Below are 22,386 nucleotides of genomic sequence, written 5' to 3' on the forward strand. Positions count from 1 at the left end.
CCAGGTTGCTTGAAAACTAAATAAAAGATGAGCAATGTCATTGGCAAATAATTACCTGTACCGCTGTGACGGGAAAGTCAAACCACGCATGCATGATGCGGCTCAAAATGTCGCACGCATTTTTCTTAACCCCGAACATGCACAAGGCTCTATGGAGCCTTTCTGTAGGAAGTATCTTATTTCGATAACGACAGTCCTGCAATTACGCCACAAAATACTCGCAAGCAGTGTACAATACGAGCAGTGTGGACATTTGGACTTGCGTTACGTAGGAAAAAAAGCCTTCAGCACAACTGGTACATGGACGCAGATAGACCACACACCCACACAGCACTCAACAATTTATATACGACAGCGATGCACATTACTGTACACTGAGAGGCCTGTGTGATATTGGATGTGATGTGGTATATAGGATCGTCATCTAGAAATGTTTTTGTCCCTTCTGTGCATTTCGCACCCAACTGGGCAAGTTCGCATACTTGCATGCTTTCTCGTTTCCTAAAAACTAGAATCGGGGTACATTTCCTTCCATCTCCACGCGAAGGTACTGTACAACGCTTGCTCGTTTCAGGTAGTTCTAATAGCTTACGGCTGTAAAACCTTTCATGCATATGCAAATAAAGACGTAAGAAGTTGCTTTTCCTTGACTTATGCTGTTCCGCTTTCATTTGGTGTGTCGTACGAAAACCGTGTTTTGCATTTTTATACGTCAAAGTATCTTGACGCTGAAATTATGTATGCGATGTAAATCCCATTATGTATTAGATGTGCCTGTGCCCAAATGCATACATGCTTATTCTCATTCTGTATATTATTAAATCCACTGTATGCTGCTGTCTGCAGCATGGGGATAACGTCCAATCAGGCGGCATTGAGTCGCTTTCAATAACTTCAGTCTTGTTTTGCGCCTAGTGTATTCAACATGCAAACTGAACCTTACGAATATCCTGTCAAAATAAAGCTTATTCCTGTACTCCGTCTCACTCCGTGTGGAACATGGACGGTGTCGTGTCAGCCAACCACGAGGTCGCATCCCCTGCCTGCAACTGGTCGCGCGACACCGACTCGATGCGAGCCTGACGGACGGGTTAGTATATCGCACAATCGGTGAGCCCTTCTCATTTCTCTAAGGAAGCCGCCGGCTCGTGTTAGATGAATCGAGCACTATATGCGTTAGGCTTCTCTGTACTCCGAAGAGTTAGTTTGCAGGCATTTTAAAGATGTCTCGGTGAGTTACGCCCACTTTTTAGTATCGGGTATGTGTTTTAGCCTGTTTCATGCGTTGATCCCGGAGATAGTACTCTAAAAAAAAAAAATCCGATCCCAAAGGCCGTGCGGTCTGTTTGTGCAGCAATTAAGAACATTTAAGCAGTACGACGCTCCTCTCGCGAGTAATGACGCGATAGTACTGTGCGCAGTGACTTTGCCACATCACCCCTAACTCGTTCAGGAAGACATTGGCTTTGATCGGCGTCAACTAGTGGTTGAATTTTTTTCATGCGTAGCATTATAAGTCGAGTCGGTCGTAAAATTGCATGTTAAACCAGAAAGTATTTCCTGATACAGGGCGAGAACCTGAATCCAGAAAGCCCCTGTTCCAATACAGCGTGGAAATGTGAAGTTTATGTGAAGGTGGTGAAGATTAATCCGGGGTCCCCCACTACGGCGTGCCTCATAATCAGATCGTGATTTTGGTGCGTAAAATGCCAGATTTTTTTTTATTTTTGGAATTTGAACCTCATTTGACACTAGCTAAGCGTTGTTGCGGCTCGAGGTAGCGTTTGGCCCAGGGCCGGTATTTTGTAGTGATGCCTTGCCAATGCTAATGCCTTTTCGCGCTTGGTCAGTAGTCGGAGCGACAGTCCGCTGACATTATCAACGGGTTCAGCCGACCGTGAGCGGTGGATAAGACTACTATAGAATAAATCATAACGCATCGCTACAAAATACCGGCCCGGCCAGGAATCCACCAAGCCAACTGATGAGTACGCCCGGTAGTAGGAATGAAGAAAAAGATTGATTTTACATTATACTCACTGGCTCCAGATACGGAAGCCCTCCATGTAGGAGCTAGAGCACTGCACGGACCGATTTTTTCAGCACGGGCCCGGCCCGGGCCCGTTTTTACATTGAGCTGCCCGCCCGAGCCCGACCAAAAGCCCAACCCGGGCCCGGAATAATCTACGTTTCCCGCCCGGCCGGCCCGCCACCCCTTTGCCTTAGGTGCGAGCCCGGCCCGAGCCCTGCTCAAAACCGGCCCGAGACCGAAAAAGATCGCCGAGCGGCATTAAAAAAATAAAATGAAGAGAATGAAAGGAATTAAGGCATAAATAATGTCATATGCAATAATGAACACCATTTGAGCGGTCTGAACGCAAATACCAGCGCGCGAAGTAGTACGAATGACCTTGCCGAGCAGTATCGCCAGCAGTTCCCAACGGCGCGACCTTGATGCTTCCCAATCCACTTCTATCGCAGCACCGCCACAATATTTTTCCACGTCGGGTGCCTCACTGCCAAGCATGCGCCGCCCCAGCCGCTCTTCCCACCTCAACCGTATTGTAGTACACTATAGCCGAAGCGCAGCCACGACCGGTCGTGAGCGCAACGCATGGATGGAGTAAATGAAGAAAGCTTCTCGTTCCTCGATGGTGCAGCGTAATGCGCTGCTGCTAGGCGGCCGGTTGAGAACATGCGTGCAATCATGGATGGACGCAGTGCCATATTTCAGCTGCGTGACTAATTATCTTACCAGTCAGCGTTTTACCAATTCGCCTTTGAAGAATCAGCAAGTCCGAACGCGCTTGCACCGCGCTGAAAGCATTAATTACATAGATTTAGGTAAGGAATACAAGGGCATCCTTTGGTTTGAGGCGACTTCGGGCTTTCTGGCCTTGTACATTCTGTTCAAACAGCGCAAAATACGACGGAAGAAGAAAAGAGAAGTGCACGCGAGTAGCACTGCTAGCTTCCAACTGCGCCGGGGCAACAGGTTTTTCGGAGTCGATACGCGCGAGGATAACTCGCTGCACGTTACATGCACACCACGAGAAAGTCCGAGCCCGACCCGGGCCCGCGTCAGAATACCCGGGCCAGGGTCAAAAAGCACATGCCGAGCCCGGCCCGAACCCGTGAAAAAACTGCCCTACCCGGCCCGGCCCACGGGCCGGGCCCGGGCTTTCGGGTAAGCCCGAGCCCGTGCAGTGCTTTACCCTAGACCACTGATCTTCTTACTTTCTCTATTTTTTCTTTTTCTCGCTATTAGGCATATCGCACTGTTTATTTGTAGAGCGCCGCATCTGGCTCTTGAAAAGTTCCACTATATAGGTATTGCTTGCATGAACAGCATGTACTCAACTATAGCAGTGTAGTGCAAATAGAATCTCCTTGTCCTATAGTAAGCTATAGCGCTAGTCCTCTTCAAAGTGCACTTGAACCACCGTACCACAGAGCGAAAACCAGCTTGCAAACGTTGACGTTATCTTGTCATTGTTTTTGTCATCTCTCCCCTGCCCTTGTCTTATGACAATCTTCAAGCCGAGACGTTGTTTATCCCTCGACCCCTCTATAGGTATACGGCTACATCGACCTGGTAGGACGTGGAGCAACCATAAACGTCAACAACGATCGAGCTAGTTATAACCGTTAAAACGGGCGCTTCCCTGACTTCCTGTGGACGAGGAGCTTCGCGATGGCGCTAAATTTATCTCTCTCTCTCTCTCGAGCATTCATTCCCTTTCACGATCTCTTTCTCAAGCTCACCCTCTTTCACTGGCGCTCTCGCTCACTATACTTGAGAATGACAGCGCTGGCGATTGTGCCGACCCACGGTCTGTTCAATGTACAACAGATACGTGTACAGTCTGAAGCAACAGTATCACCTTAAGGCAAACTGATGAATTACAAAAAGAGGAGGGGGAGATTTTAATGGGAAAAGAAAAGGTGGAGAGGTCTACCTGGAGATCGTGTCTCTAGCCTGTGCTAGTTCTGAACGGGGTGAGGCAGGGCAGGAGAGAGGTAGATGGCAGGTGATTATGCTACATAGACTTTGTCCAATACTCCGATGTGCGCTATAGACGCACCACGACCAGGTGTATAATATTGTTGCGGTATGGAGCGGAAAAGGCCTTCCGGGGATGAGGAGGGCAGCTAGAGAACTGGAGAACGCTGGGTTGAGTCGTTGAACACACGGAGTTCAGACCCTATGTTCTCAAATTCCTGTCGTACGACGGCCTGAAACATTGCAATCGTGGCTGCAGGTGGATCGGGAGGCGTCGCGGAGAAGGCTGGTGAACAGGTGGCCTCAAGCTCGCGGCGAACAATACGGGTTACGTCGTCACAGGTGGTCGTCTGACGCGGTCGACGCTCACATGTCGACGTAGCAGCAGTGTTTGGTAGCCGCGTGATGTGGTGTGTGATACGGCGGCTCTTAGCCTGTTCAAGGCGACGGCATTCTTTTATAATGGCGTCGATAGTTGACACGTTGCCTAAAACAAGCAAATTGAAAGCGTCGTCGGCAATGCCCTATAGCACATGCGCCACTTTATCTGCTTCAGACATAGTGTCGTCAGCTTTGCGGCATAGAGCCAAAACGTCGAGGATGTATGAAACGTAGGGCTCCGTAGATGTCTGAACACGGGACGCAAGAGCCTTTCTCGCGGCAACCTTGCGCCCAATGGGGTCGCCGAGCAGTTCCCGTAGCTTTTCTTTGAAACTGTCCCAACTGGTTATCTCGTCGTCATGCGTTTGGTGCCACACGCGTGAGGTGCCGCCGAGATAAAAGATGGCATTGGCGAGCATAATCGTTAGGTCCCACCTGTTATTAGCACTGGCGTATTCATAGAGCTTAATCCATTCGTCAACGTCCTGTCCCTCCAGGCCAGAGAACACACGAGGGACGCGATGTTGGGCAACCGTGACGATTGGAGCAGGCGGACGAGCCGAAGCCGTTGCAGACGCGGTCCCGTCACCGGTAGGCATGGTGACCGGCTCGGTGTACCGACCACTTCGGAGTTCCGTGTCGAGCACGGGGATCGCAATCCTCCGCCAGAATGTTACGTGTGGAAAGACACACACGGAACAGGCTATTTACAATATATTTACACTGGACTCCAACCGCCAGGCCGACACCTTGCTCGCGCCAAAAGCCCAGACACACTTCATCGTCTTTCTCGCGGAGGCTCGTCTCGAGCATCTCTAGATGATATCGCAATAATATGCCCACACAAAATGTTCTCGCGCAAACGCATTTCGTGCAGTCTTCACAGCACACAGGTTCTAGAGAAGAGCGTGTATGAGCCCGTCTCGCATAAAAAGTTCGGCAGCTATCTTATGGCGCGTTGGGCATGGTCAACCCGTCACCATGTGCCCAAAATCTCCGAAATGTGGCGGGAGTCCAGGCGGTCAACAATGAACTTCAGTGTCCTTAACTCAGCCTCATACTGAGGGCACACGGAAATTACGCGGTATATTATTTCTGGAGTGGGAGAGACGTCAGACTCAGAGTTACGTTCCCGTCCGGTCTCTTTACCCTAACGGCCGAACAGCACTAGAGGGAAGCATGGCACGGGTGAAATGCAGAGAAGATAATGGAACACAACTAAGAATTAAACACATATACCAACAAGTACATAAATAGGTGACCACAGCGACATGGCCTTGTGAAGTACGCATTGTACGCAACACCGAGCCGTAGTCGATGGAGTAGTGTTTCATGGCCTGTCTGCAGTCGATGTGAAAGCCTGAATTGCAAAGGTCACTGAGAAAAGTTATACTTGTTATCCCTGCAAGTTATTAAATTCGCTGGTCATCAAACTATAAGCAGCGTTTTGTTTGTGTAATACTTGAGAGTGAAATCACCTGGGGACGCCGAACGTATCTGATCGCTTCTCCACTGCTGTTTAATCTGTTGCAAGTATTCAATACATTTTTATACCATTTACACGAAAAAAAAAGGTATCAAGACGGACAAAAGTATTAAAGGGTTAGAAAAAAAAAGGAAACAAGCGACCATTTATTGAAGAAGCTGGAGAAGGTGCATGGAAGGGAAGAGGAGACAAATAAATGCTAAAAGAAATTTGCCATGCCAATGGCGGCGTGCCAATTTTGCAGTATCCGTCGTAAGCTCGTACGGTGTATGTCTACGGTTTGTGCGTTTTACGAGACGGGAAACGTAGCAGTGGGCTGCTGTGATGAAACCATGTTATACAGCCAAATCGACGTTAATGATGAATCTTTAAATACTGGCGGCCATACAAGTGCAGGATTGGCCACAGAGAGAGAACTTAAAGGAAATTACAAACTAATGCCAAAGTTCTTGCCAAGTGCAAGAACGTGCAGTTCACACTTCATCTTCTTCGGAGAAGATGAAGTTTCCGCCATTATATTTGCAATGATGTAATGTGAAATTAGGACGAATCAATCCTGAAATATAGACCTTTTCGCTGTTTACAAACATGCGCCCTGGACGGCTTCCGGTTTGGCTCAATGACGTAGTCCGCTAACTACAGCGAGCAAGAAAGGCAGTGGCGGTGATATAGATTAGCAGGAGTGCGCTTTGTGATCCGGCACAGTAGACTGATAAGGCACGTGACCGGAAGTTTCTTGGGAGCGCACTATCGCTGCTGTTATCGCCCGAACGAAATCGTCTATACAAATCAGAGGCCTTATTCGCAAAGCTTTTAACAGCAGAGCTATTTAAGCCGGCCGTTATTCCGTTAGTCCCCACAAAATGTGGGCCGATCCTGGCGGTAATGCAGAAAGGGTCCAAGCGCAATGGCACATACCCCTGTGAACTAGCGAAGCTGAGCCTGGCTAAGTCTAGCTAAGCATGGTTGGGACTACTTAAGCTTAGTCAGTCGTCGATAGCCAATCGACAGCAAACCAATAGTTAATCGACAATCTATCAATAATCCATAAATTCCGGGAAATGCTGGTGATGACTTGGTAGTGTATAGCCTAGCCCAAACACGTAGTCAATGCCTTGTGATAGCCAATCGATAGCCAATCAAATAAATTCCGGGAAATGCTGGGGATGACTTGGTAGTGCTAAGCCTAGCGCAAATACGTGGCCAATACCTTGCGATAGCCAATCGATAGCTAGTCAATAGGTAATCGATAATAGATCAGTAATCAATAAATTTCGGAAAATTCTGGGGATGACTTCGTAGTGCTTAGCCTACCCCAAAAGCCAGGACAATCTAGGTGCGCATCAGCTCCGCTGTGTCTTTAGCATTGCACCTCCAGTGCGAGCTACGCTATTTTTCTTTCTTTTTTTTCCGTAAGGGCTGTTTTCCATTGGTCAGCCGGCTTTGCTAGTGGCATATCCATCAACATGATTTGCTGGCATCAACTCTGACCAACAATTTTAGCGTGAATGATTTTTGTGAATACGGACCGAGTTCTTTCGCATTTTTTTTTTCGTGGCCAGTGTAGAATAAAATGTGTACATGTCTCCCCCCTCCCCTGCAGTAATGTCTTTGTGGTGGTGCCCATATTCGGTAATAATAATAATAATAATAATAATAATAATAATAATAATAATAATAATAATAATAATAATAATAATAATAATAACATTCGCTTCGGGAGCCCGTTATCCACACCAACAGTAACTTTCATATCGCTCGATATGGCTCGCTAGCTATACAGGGTGTTTCACATAACTTGGGCCAAACATTAAAAATATGCAAATGCCACGTAGCTGGACAGAACCAAGCTAATGTTTGCCGTCGCTTGGAGATACCCAGCTTATTTTTTACATTCCGCCTAATTACATGATTAGTCTTAATTAGGTAATAGACTTCTCAAATGTTATAATTAGATGAAAAGCGTCAATGAGAAAATTGTAGAGCAACATGAAAAACTCCCGATACAGCTTTCTGCTGCTCAATACGTGCTACATAAAAGTGTTTTTTTTTTTTTTTCGAGCGTGAAAGAAGCCCACGAATACACGCAAAGTGCTTCGAGCGGCCAGTCGCGCGGCTATTTTGCGTGTATTCGCGGGCTTCTTTCACGCTCGAAAAAAAAAAAAAAACACTTTTATGTAGCACGTATTGAGCAGCAGAAAGCTGTATCGGGAGTTTGTCATGTTGCTCTACAATTATATCATTGACACTTCTAATCTAATTATAATATTTGAGAAGTCGATTAATTAAGACTAATTATGTAATTAGGCGGAATGCAAAAAATAATCTGAGTATCTCCAAGCGACGGCAAAGAACATTACCTTGCTTCTATCCAGCTATGTGGCATCTGCATATTTTTAAATCTTGGTGCAAGATAGTTGGAACACCCTGTATAATGCACCTTCTTGATACCATTCATGCGTACAGTCCCTTTTCATATCTCCGGGTTCTTTTTCCTTAGCTCTTTTTACCCCTTGCTCCAGTGCATAGCGAAAAAATCCTCCGCACCACGCTTAACAACCTCGATAACCGACCTCTTACAGGAAACACAATTCTTAGACCCTTGTCGCCGCCGACGTCTGCTCGAGTTGTTCTAAAAGCGGCAATGCTCATCTTTCTCCCTCTCTCTTTTAAGCATCGGGACTGAATGACGAAAAAAAATGTAGGCTCTGTTGTCTTTCTTGTGTTTGTTCAAACAGATTCTCTTCATATCTTGGCTTCTTTCCTCCGCCTCCTATTTTCCACCCTTTCCCTTCCTCAATGCAGAGTAGCCAAGCAGTCAGTTAATCTTGTTAACCTTTCTGCCTTTCATCTCCTATTTTCTCTCTCACTCTCTCTCTCTGACAGCGCCTGAGTTCGCCGATAACCTTACTCTCCGCCGCTTTCCTCTTCTCCCCCCCCCCCTTTTTCTACCCTTCTCACTCGCTACGCCCTTCCCTTTCCCCCGGCCTCGCGCCGCACGTCCGAGGCGTGCCGTCGTCCCGTCGCTCAGCCTCCTAATATCCCGTTCCCTTCCTGCTTCGCCGCGCTCGTCGGCCCCCGCGGCCGCCGGCGACTCCCCAGAGAGGCTTCAGATCCGTCGATCCGCGGCGCTCTGGCGCGCGGCTGCAACCCGGCGAGCAAACATCACGCCACCGGGATTACGAGGCGGCGCGGCTCGCGCGTCTCACTCGCGCCTCGAGTGAGCGCGCGTGCGAGGCCACACTGCGGCGGTGGCCGAGACACAGGAGCCGAGCATCACAAAGAAAATCCTGTCGCCATATAGCGGCACGGAGAAGAACTGGACGCCTTCTCTCGCGAGAAGGCGTGCGCCGAGAGTAAGGGGGCGAGCGAGACATTCGAATGAGCTGCTGCTGCGGTATACGCTCACCTGAGAACTCATTCGGTGGGCCTGACGAAGTACGGGCGCGTTTGACAGTCAGCTGCTTAAAAGGAAGCGCAGTGGCAGTAGCCATGATCGTGGACCCCAAGAGCATGAAGCCCGACGACGCGACGTGGGTGCTCACGTCGTCTTTCGTCATCTTCACGATGCAGACAGGTGGGTGCGCTGACCGTCCGCCGCGCCGTTCGTGTATATACGCGGTGCTTCTTTTTGCATTGAGTGACTACAATGATTTACGTTCTTGTGTCGTTTTGATTTCTTCGTAAAGTTCGCGAAATTGTCATCGCACGGTATATATTAACTCGCCGTCAAGGTGCTGCTCGTACAAGTAAGGTTAATACTTTTATCGGTTGACGAACTCTCAAGAAAGCACTACTTGTTAAAGGTGTGTGTGGCTACAGCTGCATTTTTGTGGAGACCTAGCTTTGAAGGAATTACTGTAATTACTGAATCACTAAAGAAGCCTACTGTGAAGGAATTATTTGCACGATAGTCCATTTCCCTCGTTGAACTTAATAAAGCCGGTCGACAAAGTGCCGGCGATGGTGGCGGTTACAGGTGGAGACCGGCAATTGAGCCGCCTAAGCGTAGAAAGAGAAACACTATATGGAGAGAGGAAGGTAAGGTGGCCAACCGGAAAAGCTTCCGGTGGATTTATCAGAGCAAAGGCAGAGAGGTCGGCCTGAGCTAATATGGTCTAGCCTGCTACTCTGCACAGGGGAAAACGAAAGGGCACAAGAAAAGTTACAGAGGCACTTAAGTCTCCTTACGTGCATTGAATGCGAAAGTATTCTGGCGTGTCGACTACATCGACGTGCACACTATTTCGACGTCTACGTCACGTGACCTTGTCACATGACGTGATCACTTGGTCATATGTGACCTTGCAACTTCAAGTTCTTGGTTACGTGGCTATGTCACATGACGTGATGTGCTCGAATTGGGCAAAGTCAGCTTTGAGGGCGAGCCACCCAAAGTTTGGGGGTGGTCCAAGTCAATTGTGGGAGTGGGTCAGGTTGGTTTTGAACGTGGGTTGACTCAATTTTCGAATTGGGCAAAGTAAATTTGGGGTATGGGCTACTGAAATGTTGTGGGTGGGCCAAGTCAATTTTGTCAGTGGGCTAGGTCGTATTGAACGTTGGTCAACTCAGTTTTCGAATTGGGCAAAGTAAATTTTTGGTTGTGGTCCAGGTCTGTTTTACTTGACATTGAAACGGGACGTCATCACTTGGTCCCGTGGGTTTTGGTACCGTCGGGTGTTAACGCCGGACGGACGCCGGATTTTCCGCTCCATGGGAAATATAATGCTCTCGATTAAATAGTGTTTAAAGATGATGAGGACAGGAAGGAGAGATGCATGCGTAGGTAGCGTAAGGATGATGTGGCGGATAAAATAACAAATTTGTATCGGGTGCTTTTCATGTTGCTCTAGTATTTTCTCATTGACACTTTTCCTCTAATTATAATAATTGAGAAGTTGATTAATTATTAAGACTAATTATCTAATTAGGTGGAATGCAATAAAAATCGAAGAATCTCCAAGCGATAGCAAACAACATTATCTTGGTTCTGTCCTGCTACGTAGCATTTGCATATTTTTAAAGTTTGACCCAAGTTAAGTGAAACACCCTGCATACCTGGAATGTCACGTGAGGCCCACACTTGATTAATTATACCAAAGAACTCTCGTTTTCACTGAATAGGTAAAGCCAGAAGATTGAATGACATCTAATGAAGCCCTCCTGTTGCACACAAGATCACAGCGTAACATATCGACTTCCCGCAAATAACGACCACCGAAGCATAAGTTCTCTTACGAGCTGTGACCACTGTGCGCCGCCGGTACTTGGTGAGCTCTTTATTTTTTCGCGTGCTTTCACTGTGTACAACGCTCGTCGCCTTTGCTCACAGGCTTTGGTCTGCTCGAGTCCGGTTGCGTGTCCAAGAAGAACGAGGTGAACATCCTGATGAAGAACGCCGTGGACGTGGTCCTTGGCGGCTTGACCTACTGGAGCGTCGGCTACGGTCTGCAGAACGGCAGAGGCCCCGGCACCAACCCGTTCTGTGGCGTTGGCTCCTTCTTCCTGGACGCCGGCTCCGAGGTGATGGGCGAGGAGTTCGCCATGTTCATCTTCCAGCTGTCGTTCGCCACCACGGCCACCACCATCGTGTCGGGTGCCATGGCCGAGCGCACAAATTTCCACGCGTACTGCCTCTTCTCGGCGCTCAGCACGCTCATGTACTGCATACCCGCCGGATGGGTATGGAGCAGGCACGGCTTCCTCAACGGCATCGGTGTCATTGATTTCGCCGGCTCGGCCTGCGTGCACTTGCTCGGCGGCACGTCAGGACTGATCTCGGCCTTGATGCTCGGCCCTAGACTCAGTTGGGACCGGCACAGCAGGCCGCGCATGGGCAACCCTACGAACGCCATGATCGGCACATTCACACTGTGGTAAGCATACTTTACAGCCCATGAACGCAACCGGACTTTTGTTTTTATTTTTGTTATTGAAATTCACGTTACCACAGATTATACTCTATAATGCGCAAATCGACCGTGTTCCTCGGCTCGCCCTACCCTGTATGTAGGGCGAGCCTATCAGCATGTCTGTACAGTGTCGACTCAGTATATTTCACACTTTCTGAACGCTTCTGTGTCGTTAGTATAGTGCGTTTCTCTCAGTTGGGGGTGTTCGTATCACTTGCTCGTCGCTGCCACACATGTCAACTGTCATGTGACACACGTCTGGTGAGTCGGCCGAGCGCCATGATAAGAGTTATCACCGCGACATAGGGCAAGGTATTGGAATAGGTGGCTGAGATAAATGCAAAAGAAGCAAAACTATTAAGGTGTAGCAGCTGGAACGTGACGCCACTCATATACCTTCGACAAAACCTCATCATGTCATCATTTCTACATTTCGTCAGCCGTCATCGCGAAGTCGATAAACGCATGCGTGGTTGCTTCTGCAAGAGTCACGTGACATACAAAGGCCACAGTTCATATGGATGAAAGAGGTTGGCGTTGACGTTGAGTCACTCTTCAGAAAATGCTATGGGCATGATAGCCATTCCAGCGCTTTAGGAAATGGTATTTGTTTAGAAACGAAACAGTCGCTTGGCAGTGTTATAAGCTTATTTTTTAACCTTGCTCACTACGTGTTCTGGCGGGGCCCGCTGCACAGCACCCTAGTAGAACAGGCAGAATGTGACATCGCTGACAAGTTGAGCTTGTACATCTGGAAATTTCAGAGATTTTATATTAAATGTACAATCAATAACCGTCTAGACTTGACAATCTGGTTGTCACCGCCAGCCCATTAACCTTAGGCTTGCTTTTGATTTAAGTGCATTGTGAGCTTTAACATCCCGAAACTGTACAGTGGTTATGATGGACGTTGTAGTGGAGGGCTCCGGGTTAAAGCATGGTACACAAACGGTGTTGCATTTCGCCCAGTCATCCGGAAGGTTTTTCCCCGTCATCCGGAAGGCATCCCTGTCAAACGGAAGGCTTTTTACATGTCATCCTCAACATTGAATTTGCCTTGTAATGTTGGAATAAATACTTTGACTTTGCCCCTACTGTAATGTGGCCGATGCGGCCGTCAAGAATCGAATCCACCACTTTGTGTTCAGCAGCACAACGCCACAGCCGCGGCCACGGGTGCTTTTGATTTTATAAATCTCGCATACCAAGATGTAAAATGTATAAGCTGCAGCCAGTGCTCCTTGCAGGCGATATAAAGAAATCTTGGCACACTTAAAACACCAGTACGAAAAGACAAGGTAGGAAGAGAAGACTAGTATCAATTTCCTCACGTCTTCGCGTGTGGTTTTTCAAAGCGTACAACTATACAAACTAACCCAGCTTGCTGTATCATTAAGTATTCCTACAATAAGACTTTTTATTATCTCCCTCAAGGTGGGGCTCACTTGTCTTCAATAGCGGCAGCACGTTCGGCATATCAGACGAGAAATGGCACTTTGCCGCCAGGTATGTCATTGTGGCCATTCTTGTTTTCCTATCTCTCTCTCTCCCTCCCTCTCTCGTTTTAAATTTTACTGTACATTACACTCCTGCTTTGAGGCAAGTGATTCTCGGTAATCAAGATTGCTGCACGGTAGCTTAATATGAATATTTTCACGCAGCGTTATCGCAGATAACTGATATGCACGTTTAGGCATCCATTTGCTGTCGTTGTTCACGCCTTTTGCCAAATAAAGGAGGCTGTTACTATAAAACTCACGCGAGCAGCTTTCTTTTCTTAATGCGATTTCTGCCCTCATCATATTTCAACGAACATTTATGCCGATTAATTTTTTCTCAGGTCAGCGGTCTCCACGATCAATTCGTCTATCGGCGGTGGCCTCGTTGGCACTATAGCAACGTAAGGATTCCTTATTTTGTTTCTGTGTGACTATGTCATGTATTAGCGATGAAGTCCTCCAGCAAGCCATACGTGTGCCTTGATACACTTCCTTCTGTGTTGCAGCTATCTGGTTCACAAGAATTTTGACATTGAAGACATCATCACTTCCATTCTTGGCTCACTAGTGTCGGTAACAGGTTAGTAATGAAAATTTACCAAGTGCCATACGAAATTACAGAGCCTACCACTAAAAAAAAATAAAAAAAAACTCGCACAACTGACCAAATAGCTATTAAAACGCAGCTTTGGCGAGTCTACATGTGCCTGTGTTTTTGGAATGCAGGACTTTTCAGTAATTATCCGTCCGAGTAAGTCTTTTCAATCAATAGGGGCGATATCAACACCATCAAATTTCAGCCGCTTGTGTGCGTATACCAAACTGCACCTAGCGTGGATATTTATGAAACATACGTATAGAACGACCTTACCATCTCCGCTTTCTTACGTACGTACGTGCAGACCTTTTTATCTTTAACTTCGACACTGCAAACATTTCAAAGATATAACCGGCTAGTCATAACTCTGCAGTGCGGCATTCAATTACGTATTTTATGTGGCAAGAAGCAATCGATGCCTCTACATTAGCGTATGGTATATGTGGTCGTTCAATTGCCGTTTTGGCGGATTAACGCGTAATGTGAAAATGGGTGGCCAGCGCAATTCAAATGACCAGTGGCGCCCTTCATTTCGCGAACAAGAGGAAAAAAGAAAGCATCCTGGCGTGATGCTATACCTGAAATATTCAAAATGACTCAGACAGACAGGGCGGGAAAAGGTTTTTTTCGTGTCCCGTTTAAGATCGCTGTACGTTCTTTCGATGTATAGTAGCGTATGTTACCCGAGAGTACGTAAAGCGGTCTTTGCGGGCAAGATACACTGCTCTAATTATTGGAAAAGGCGAGATGTGCATGCAGAACATTTCAAAACAGGCGGGTGGGTCTTTTGCGCTGTGATTCCAGCCGGTTCGGCCTTCTATCGGTCCTGGGAAGCGTTGCTGGTCGGCGCTGTGGGCGGGCTGTGCACGACTCCGGTGCCGTCCTTGTTGCGGCGCTGGCTGAGCGTCGACGACCCCGTAAATGCTGCGGCCATTCATGGCGTGGGTGGCCTCTGGGGCATGCTGGCCGTCGGCCTGTTTCTGGACACAACCCGGTACCAGGGGCTACGTCACCACCGCCTCGGTCTCTTCAAAGGCGGCGGGGGAAGTCTTCTCGGCATCCAGTTGGCTGCCTGCCTCACCATCATCGCCTGGAGTGCGAGCGTCACCTTCCTTGTGCTTAAGGCGAGCACTTATTTCCGCGAGAGTTCTGTTTCCGCAAAAGGCGTTTGTGTTCTTGCGAACTACAGAAAAGCTGCAGAGCGTGGCGTGACGAAGACGCGGCCTTGGCGTCGCGTTCCGTACGGTCAAGAATAATTTTCCGAGAGATTGTAATGCGCAAATCTTCTCTAAGGCAAGGATAGTATGCATGAAATAGTTTTCAGCAGTTATTTGGAAGCGATTATTGTTCAATGCAGCGGACATCGAAGAAGAATAGTGTCAATACAGTAGACTCCCTTTAAAACGAACTCGAAGGGACCATGAAAATTTGTTCGTCTTATCAGAAGTTCGTCTTAACAAAAGTGCCCTCCAAAAACATAATTGGCAACATATGGCAAATGTAGTAGACTTACAACGGGAAAAAATGACATAAAATACATTTATTTAGCTGAACTTAAAGAAAACTGTCTTCAAGGGGTACTCTTGCTTAGTTTCATCCAGTCTGTGATTGATGTTTGTCGCTCCTGTGCAAATCGGCGAGCAGCCACAAACGACGTCATTTCACCTGATAACCTTAAAAATCCTTCTGTGCCTTCATGCTGCTGGAAAGAGTTCACTAGGGAGTTCTCAGCGCTCGTGGTGGAGAGCCTATAGGATCCGTATGATGACGCGAGGTCACATGCTCCCGCTGAGAAAAGGCACTGACCAAAACAGTTTCTCCGCTTTTTTTTTTACTTTTCTTGTTTCCTCCTCATGTTTTCGCCTCTGTCCATTGGCGATGTGCGCCGCAGGCCACCAGTAGAGTGCCTACAGGATCAGTAGCGGTGGCGGTCACTCCAAGTTCATCTTAACCGAAGAGACGTCTGAGGCGGTTCGTCTCAAGCGGTTTTTTACACTTATTCTATCGAAAACCTTGGTTATATGCAAGGATTTGGTTAAACCAAGTTCGTGTTAACGAGAGTTCAGTGTATCGCCGTCTGCTAGTTTGCTTGTACGCGTGCCTGTTTATTTAGTAACGTGCAACATATCTATGCGTACCTGGCCTGCTTTCTCATTGCCTTTCTGTTCACAGTACATGGTGATTAACTTACGCCAATTCTTATACATCTAGCCTTCCTGCCTTTCGCTTTAAAGAAAAGTTGTTTCTCCTCTGTTTTTTTTTCCGTTTATTTTTACGGAACTTACAATTGTGCACATTGTGGTGGACATGTGAACTTGGGACTCATGTTGTGGAGATGCGCGCCGCAGGCCTCCTATCTGGAGGACAAGAACAAGTGGGACGACGCTCTTAGGAGCAGCGAGCTACAAGACCAACTCTGGGCTGTCCAGAAGGCCCGCAATGCGGCGGAGAGCCTAGGGCTCCCCGTCCCGACGTGGGAGGTGCCCTCTACACCTTGACGAACAGTCGGGTGTCCTTCAGGACCCTTTTCGGAAATAAAGTTTCACCATCGCCACAACCATGCGAACAATCGTGTAGTCCTGGCGTATGTGCTTGAATGGAGGTTTAGGCTAGTTACTGTAATACGGCATGACAAAGCAATACAAAAAGAAGTGATAAAGTGTGTGTCGTTTGAACGTAATGCCCTACATTTCCTCTTGCTGTTCTTTCATTCTCACCGTCATCGTCTATCATCCCTTCGTGTACTTTTCTTCCCCCAGTGCCGAATAGCTGGCCAGAACATGGCGACTGAGGCCGATCTTGTAACTTATAACTAATTTCTCTACGTCTAAAACGGGTCGTGATAGATGAGGATCTGCTTTCATTTCCCAGTTCATCAACAAAGTGACGCCTTTACGGATGCGGCCCTGTGACGAGCTGCTAGGAGCGGATTTTGTGGAACACTGCATCGATCACCGGGAGCCCGACCAGTCGTTCCCGGCGACCCATCTTTGCCGAGACACGAGCGCTGAGACCGAGCCTCCAGATGCCAGCCTGCTCCGTGCCGAAGACGAGGGCGAGGCCTACCAAAAGGTGCTCGCCTCAAAAGATGCTCCAAGAATCATCGTCATCATCATTCTATTTTTATGTCCACTGCAAGAGAAGCGCTTCTCTGAGCGATCTCAACTTACCCCTGTCTTGCGCTAACCGATTCCAACTCGTGCCTGAAAATTTCCTAATTTCATCACCCTACGTAATCTTCTGCCATCCTCGACTGCGCTCCACTTGCCTTGGCACCCATTCTATAACTCTTAACAGACCACCGGTCGTCTACCCTACGCATTACATGGCCGGCCCAGCTCCACTTCGTTGCTCTTAATTTCAACTAGAATATCGGCTATGCCCGTTTGCTCTGTGCTCCAAACCGCTCACTTTCTGTCTCTTAACCTTACGCCTAACATATTTCGTTCCATCTCTATTTGCGTAGTCCTTGTAGAATTACAGTGACAGGCAAAACGGCACAACGCCGGAAGAATCTTTGTATCCAGTGCGTCTGCTTCCTTCTCCGCCACCTTTCCCGGGTGGTGAACATTTGTGCTCGGAAGCTTCGGGCTGGGGTTGCCCTGACACCTGCTGTCACCTGCGCCAGGTAATCTGCAGGTGCCGACCCTACAACGTGCACTAAGTGCCCGACACCTGTTTCTACGGCGGAGATTCACCATCTTTTGTGGTTGTGCCCTGGTACTAAGAATATTAGGCACGAAATGCTCAGGGATAAATTGTAGTGCAGATACACACCGGCATACAAAAAAAAGTGACAAATGACCATTAACTGCAGGTCAATTTCCATTTATTTGTCTATTATTTTTTTCATTGCAATTGACTGCCCAGTGTCTGGCAGTGAACTTCTATATAGCTGAAATGTTTCACTTCACAAATTCATTGTTTTAACGATTATAACTGTGTATAAGCCAGCGACGTATCGTGCTTGCTGTCAGCATTTCCAGTCAATCAATCAATAATCAGAAACTGGTTCGTAGCTACCCCGCATGTACCGTCGCTTTTTCCGTCCATATGTGTGTGTGCACAATACGATTTATCATGTTGCCACTAAGCCGCTTCGCAATGGTGACGTCTGCTCGTGCTATCTCCTGTACAGGAGGACATCCCCGTCGAGGGCAAAGATATGGAACGCGCTTCCAACGCGGAAGATGAGTCTCCGGTGGGTTGCGCCTCGCCTGACTTCCAGCGAGACGCAGCAACCCCTTTCTGGGAGGCCATGAGCGCCGAGTGCCACGATGGCCTGGCCAACAAGGACTCACTGAACCAGCAGGAGATGACCATCAGGCTTGTGGCCAACTACAGAAGCAACTGCACCATCGCCTAGCACGCCGCCATACCGGCTCGCTCGGCCGCTATACCGTCTACCGACGTCTTAAAGGAGCAGCAAGGGCTTACGTGAAAAACTGGCGTGTTTTTTTTTCCTTTACATTCATTCTAAACGGAGTACACGTCCTAGACTGGGTTCTTCCACTGCACTGTGGCGCATATTCGAGTCGTTAATGTTCTCTGCGTTTTCGTGTACATGACAGGCCTGGATGAGGCAGATCTCCACTCGTGATAATCTTTACTATACGTATGTTTCGCAATGTCCTCTCATTATCGTGGACAAGGCTCTGATTACGTTTGTTTTGTAACTTTGTATTAATAACAGGTTGCTCCCCTGCGCTTCCTCTGTGGTTTTATATCTCAGAATGCGCGCTCGGTGTCAGAATATTTACGGTTTTTATAATATACCTCGTTTTCCTCTTCAAGCAGCACAATGATCGCCGCAGTACAAGGCGCCGTATAACACTTCCGTCCTTGTGGTGTCGTTCCCCCAATGTAGATGTATGATGAGACCAAGAAGCAAAGTATTGTTTATTGTGAGAATTGAGAAAACTTGAAACGTCGCTACTTGCGAAAGTTGCTGATACTGCCGTAATGACTAAATACCAAAATAAAATGACCAGCATTGCCTACCCTGAAAGGATTGTGTTCGACTGATACTTTCATTTTTCCGTAAAGGCTGGCCCTATATTGAATTAAAAAAGTGAATAAAAAATGCAAGTTTTTGTGAGAACGATGCTTGTTCTCAAACAGCGCATGAGTTCATGTTACCGACAATAACTCCACAAGTCTGTACCTTCACTGTCTGATCAATGTACAATCGTCAACTATATGAAAGGGAAAAGCGATATTTTTTAACGCCATATCTCCTGATGAGTGGATTTAAGTCTAGGAACTTGATATGTACTAATTAGTTTTCCTGTTGAACATTTAGTCTCATTGACCACTTTTATGAAGGGCATGTGTGTTAAACCCCTATGGGCGTTTGAAAATAACTTGGTGTTCCTTTTCATATTGATGTCGACTGCACATTAACGAAGCTCCACTTAAACACCCATCAGCACCTCTTGTAGGTATATTGTAGGACCAAGGAGTCTCGCGGTGATCTGCAGTTACTTCCGTCGTTTGCTGAAACACACGTATTAGTGAATACTCATCTCGCAGAAATATTATTCTAGCAGGCACATTATGCTGTACGACGCCGAAAGAGGAATGTAAATGCACTATTGATCAAAGGTGAGAGAATCAATGCGGACTGTTATTCGTTTCGCTATCTAAATCTCGTCCATCCTCGACTTCCTTTCCCTTCCATTAATCAGGCAAGGAAAACTTTTTTTTTTTTTGTCTCACCATCTTTCCACTCGTACCACACTTATTGAACGAACGCAGCAGAACACTGGTTATGCCGTTTCTCATGTTCATTATTGTCACGCATGAAAGCAGCCGTTTATAATATACAACATGAGCGGACAGACTGGGAATGCCCAACATTGCTTAGCAAAAAGACGAAGAACGCAGCCACCTCTTTTTTTTTTTTTTTAGTTCAGTGGCAAAACCATCAACTATAGAAGTGTTTTATTTGTTCACGTCCGCGACGGTTGAACCCGGAGCTCCATTAGCAGCGCAACGCCGTAATCCATTATTCCGAAATTAAGGTTTAGAGGATTTTAAAATTGTGGCAGTTATCTCATTGATTGTCGAAGAGGCGGACTTAGTACGAGAAGAAACACCTATTCACTTATTAACGTAATTCTTAGTTAATTCTTCCTTTGCAATTTACTTAATGCAAAACGCATCCACTTGAAATGAATTTTTTTTAACTCCGCATTCTGTTAAGTAAGGCGGAAACTTTAGAAGGTCAGTTTTTTTTTTTTTCCAATAACAATGCTTCCCGTATTGAGTACCCGCCGCGGGGGCTCAGTTAGCTAAGGCGTTGCGCTTGAGGACGAGTCGGAATCGAATCCCGGCCGCGGCGGCCGCATTTCGATGGAGGCGAAATGCAAGTGGATTGTGGCTCCGGAGCCCTGCACTAGCCTTATAATTGGTTTTGGCACCCAAAAGAAGTGAGTACAATTGGGGCATGCTTTACTTGTTACAGGAAGGTTACATAGTTGTTTATTTACATGCTGCTTGAAGAACGAGAAAAATATTGTTCTCCAAAGGGAACGTACAATAACATAGTAGAATGAAAGGCCGACACTGCGGCCGCAATGCAGGGTTATTTTTATTTTTTAATGCCGCGAACACCAACGGCATTAAAACAAAATGAAGAGAAAGAAAGCATGTTCTTAAGACATAATATACATTCATATCGATTATGAACCCGTTTGGATGGTCTGACGCAAATACCAGCGCGCGAAGTAGTGCGATTTACCTGCCGAGCAGTTCTCCAGCAGTTTCCAACGGCGCGACCTTGATGCGGCCAATCCCAGTTCGATCGCGCGCAGCCACAGTATTTTTCACCGTCGGGCGCCTAACCAAAGCATGCGCCGCCCAGCCGATGTCCCACTCGACCCTATTCTAGTAACTCTAGCCCACAACAACCGGCGGCGGCGCCGCTGCGGCAATCACGTGACAGCTAGACTCCTCTCCCCTTCTCGAACTATCCCGGGAGCTCACGCGTGCAGATGATAGTGCGAAACGAGAAACAAGTGGTCGGGCGGGTCCGAATGGCACCAGTTTCCCGCGCAGCGGTCAAGGAAGCGGGCCGTTCTCATTGGTCTCCTTCATCCGCGGCACGCGGCAAACCGCAAAAAATCGGTCCAGGAGCGATCCACTGCCAGCGCAACAAAAACCCGTTTCGCGGCTGCTTTCGCGCCGCGCGTCTTGCCGCCGGCGGCGCGCCGCGCGCGTTTTTCCGCTAGTGTGTACGTGGCATAACAGTTATGCTTTCGCTCATGACTTGGATGGCTTTTTGAATGCGCCCCTACTCTCTTTTATATTTCTTTATATTTCCTTCGCTTCGTTCGGATGCCCTACTCTACCTGTATCAAATAAACGCGCTTTGTCACTAGTTTCGAAGATTGGCTGCAGCCCACAAAAAAAAAAAAAAAAAAAAAAACGTTTCTTTGTCAGAATGCTTCACCGTGTGTGAAGCTTCAAGCATAACCTGACGTTGTCGGTTAAGGTCCTCAATCATTTGTTGCAAATCATATACAGATTTGTTTAACAGCACACAGTAATTTTCATGTACAGTGGCTGATTAACATGATCCCTGCATGTTCTGGTCCGCAGTTCATCTCAAGGTTACACTTTCTATACCTCTCGTAGACGTCGTATAGTGACTAGCAACTGAGGAACTGTGTCTTCCTGCATGACGCCCTCGTGTATCTGTATTTTCCACATCTCTTGAGAACGCGTATCGTAGAAATGTAATCCACGTATATATATATATATATATATATATATATATATATATATATATATATATATATATATATATTGCACGTAAAACCTCAGAACGAAGAAGAAGCTTTTCGAGCACAATGTATTCTCTTTTTTCATCAGATCCGCCGGTATTCAGTGATCTCCTGTGAATTATCCGCTTACAGAGACCTCCTATACTTCAACGCTGGCTTGGTCTTGGGCTTTCATGTATTTGCCGTAGTTCTGTCCGAAGGCTTCTTGGTTGATGGCTTATATTGTCATCACAGCAATTCACTATGAAATTTATCTGCACCTCATCGAAACCTCCGATGACATTTCTACGAACTGAGCATTATTTATCATTATATATTAATCTATAGACGATAAAAAGAGCATTTATAACTAATCTATTTACGCGTGTTGAGCCGAAAAGTACAAACGTTGTTACATCAGCTCATTAAAAGAGCATCGTTCTCATTTCTTATGCACCATCTACCGATATAGAACATGCATGGGCATGATCGGGTCTCCCAAAAGAATTCAGGCAGATCTGGTCAAGCTGCCTCACTTCAAAAGAAAATAGAAAGCAATTTACCGCCTCACCACCTTGTTTGTTGCCATATGTACGGATACTATCTACACATTTATTTGTCATAACCACGTCTGTTATTATTCTTAAATTTTCTTTCGTCAACCTTGTTACAAAGAGTTTGAAACTATTCATGATTATTCATGAGTACACCGACCTCAATGTAATGCAGCTGTTCTTGTTT

General features: G+C 47.0%; 1 protein-coding gene across 1 annotated transcript; it reads left to right on the top strand.

Moving 5' to 3' along the window:
• Positions 1-9,361: 9,361 nt before the first annotated feature.
• Positions 9,362-19,364, top strand: LOC119456893 (putative ammonium transporter 3). Its single transcript, XM_037718707.2, has 8 exons — positions 9,362-9,447; positions 11,203-11,746; positions 13,217-13,288; positions 13,623-13,682; positions 13,788-13,861; positions 14,684-15,003; positions 16,751-16,951; positions 18,018-19,364. Exons 1-8 carry the CDS (start codon positions 9,363-9,365, stop codon positions 18,243-18,245), a joined length of 1,584 nt encoding a protein of 527 aa, XP_037574635.1. The 5' UTR covers position 9,362; the 3' UTR covers positions 18,246-19,364.
• The last annotated feature ends 3,022 nt before the right edge of the window (positions 19,365-22,386 follow it).

The sequence above is a fragment of the Dermacentor silvarum genome, chromosome 6, assembly GCF_013339745.2.
Source record: "Dermacentor silvarum isolate Dsil-2018 chromosome 6, BIME_Dsil_1.4, whole genome shotgun sequence".
NCBI classification, from domain to species: domain Eukaryota; kingdom Metazoa; phylum Arthropoda; class Arachnida; order Ixodida; family Ixodidae; genus Dermacentor; species Dermacentor silvarum.

What these genes read in the sequence shown, in the direction of transcription:
- LOC119456893 (XM_037718707.2), top strand. Translation starts at nt 9,363, where the DNA reads ATGATCGTGGACCCCAAGAGCATGAAGCCCGACGACGCGACGTGGGTG. An exon ending in ATCGGCACATTCACACTGTG is followed by an intron (nt 11,747 to 13,216) that starts GTAAGCATACTT and finishes ATCTCCCTCAAG; the next exon opens with GTGGGGCTCACTTGTCTTCA. An exon ending in TCACCTTCCTTGTGCTTAAG is followed by an intron (nt 15,004 to 16,750) that starts GCGAGCACTTAT and finishes TTCATTTCCCAG; the next exon opens with TTCATCAACAAAGTGACGCC.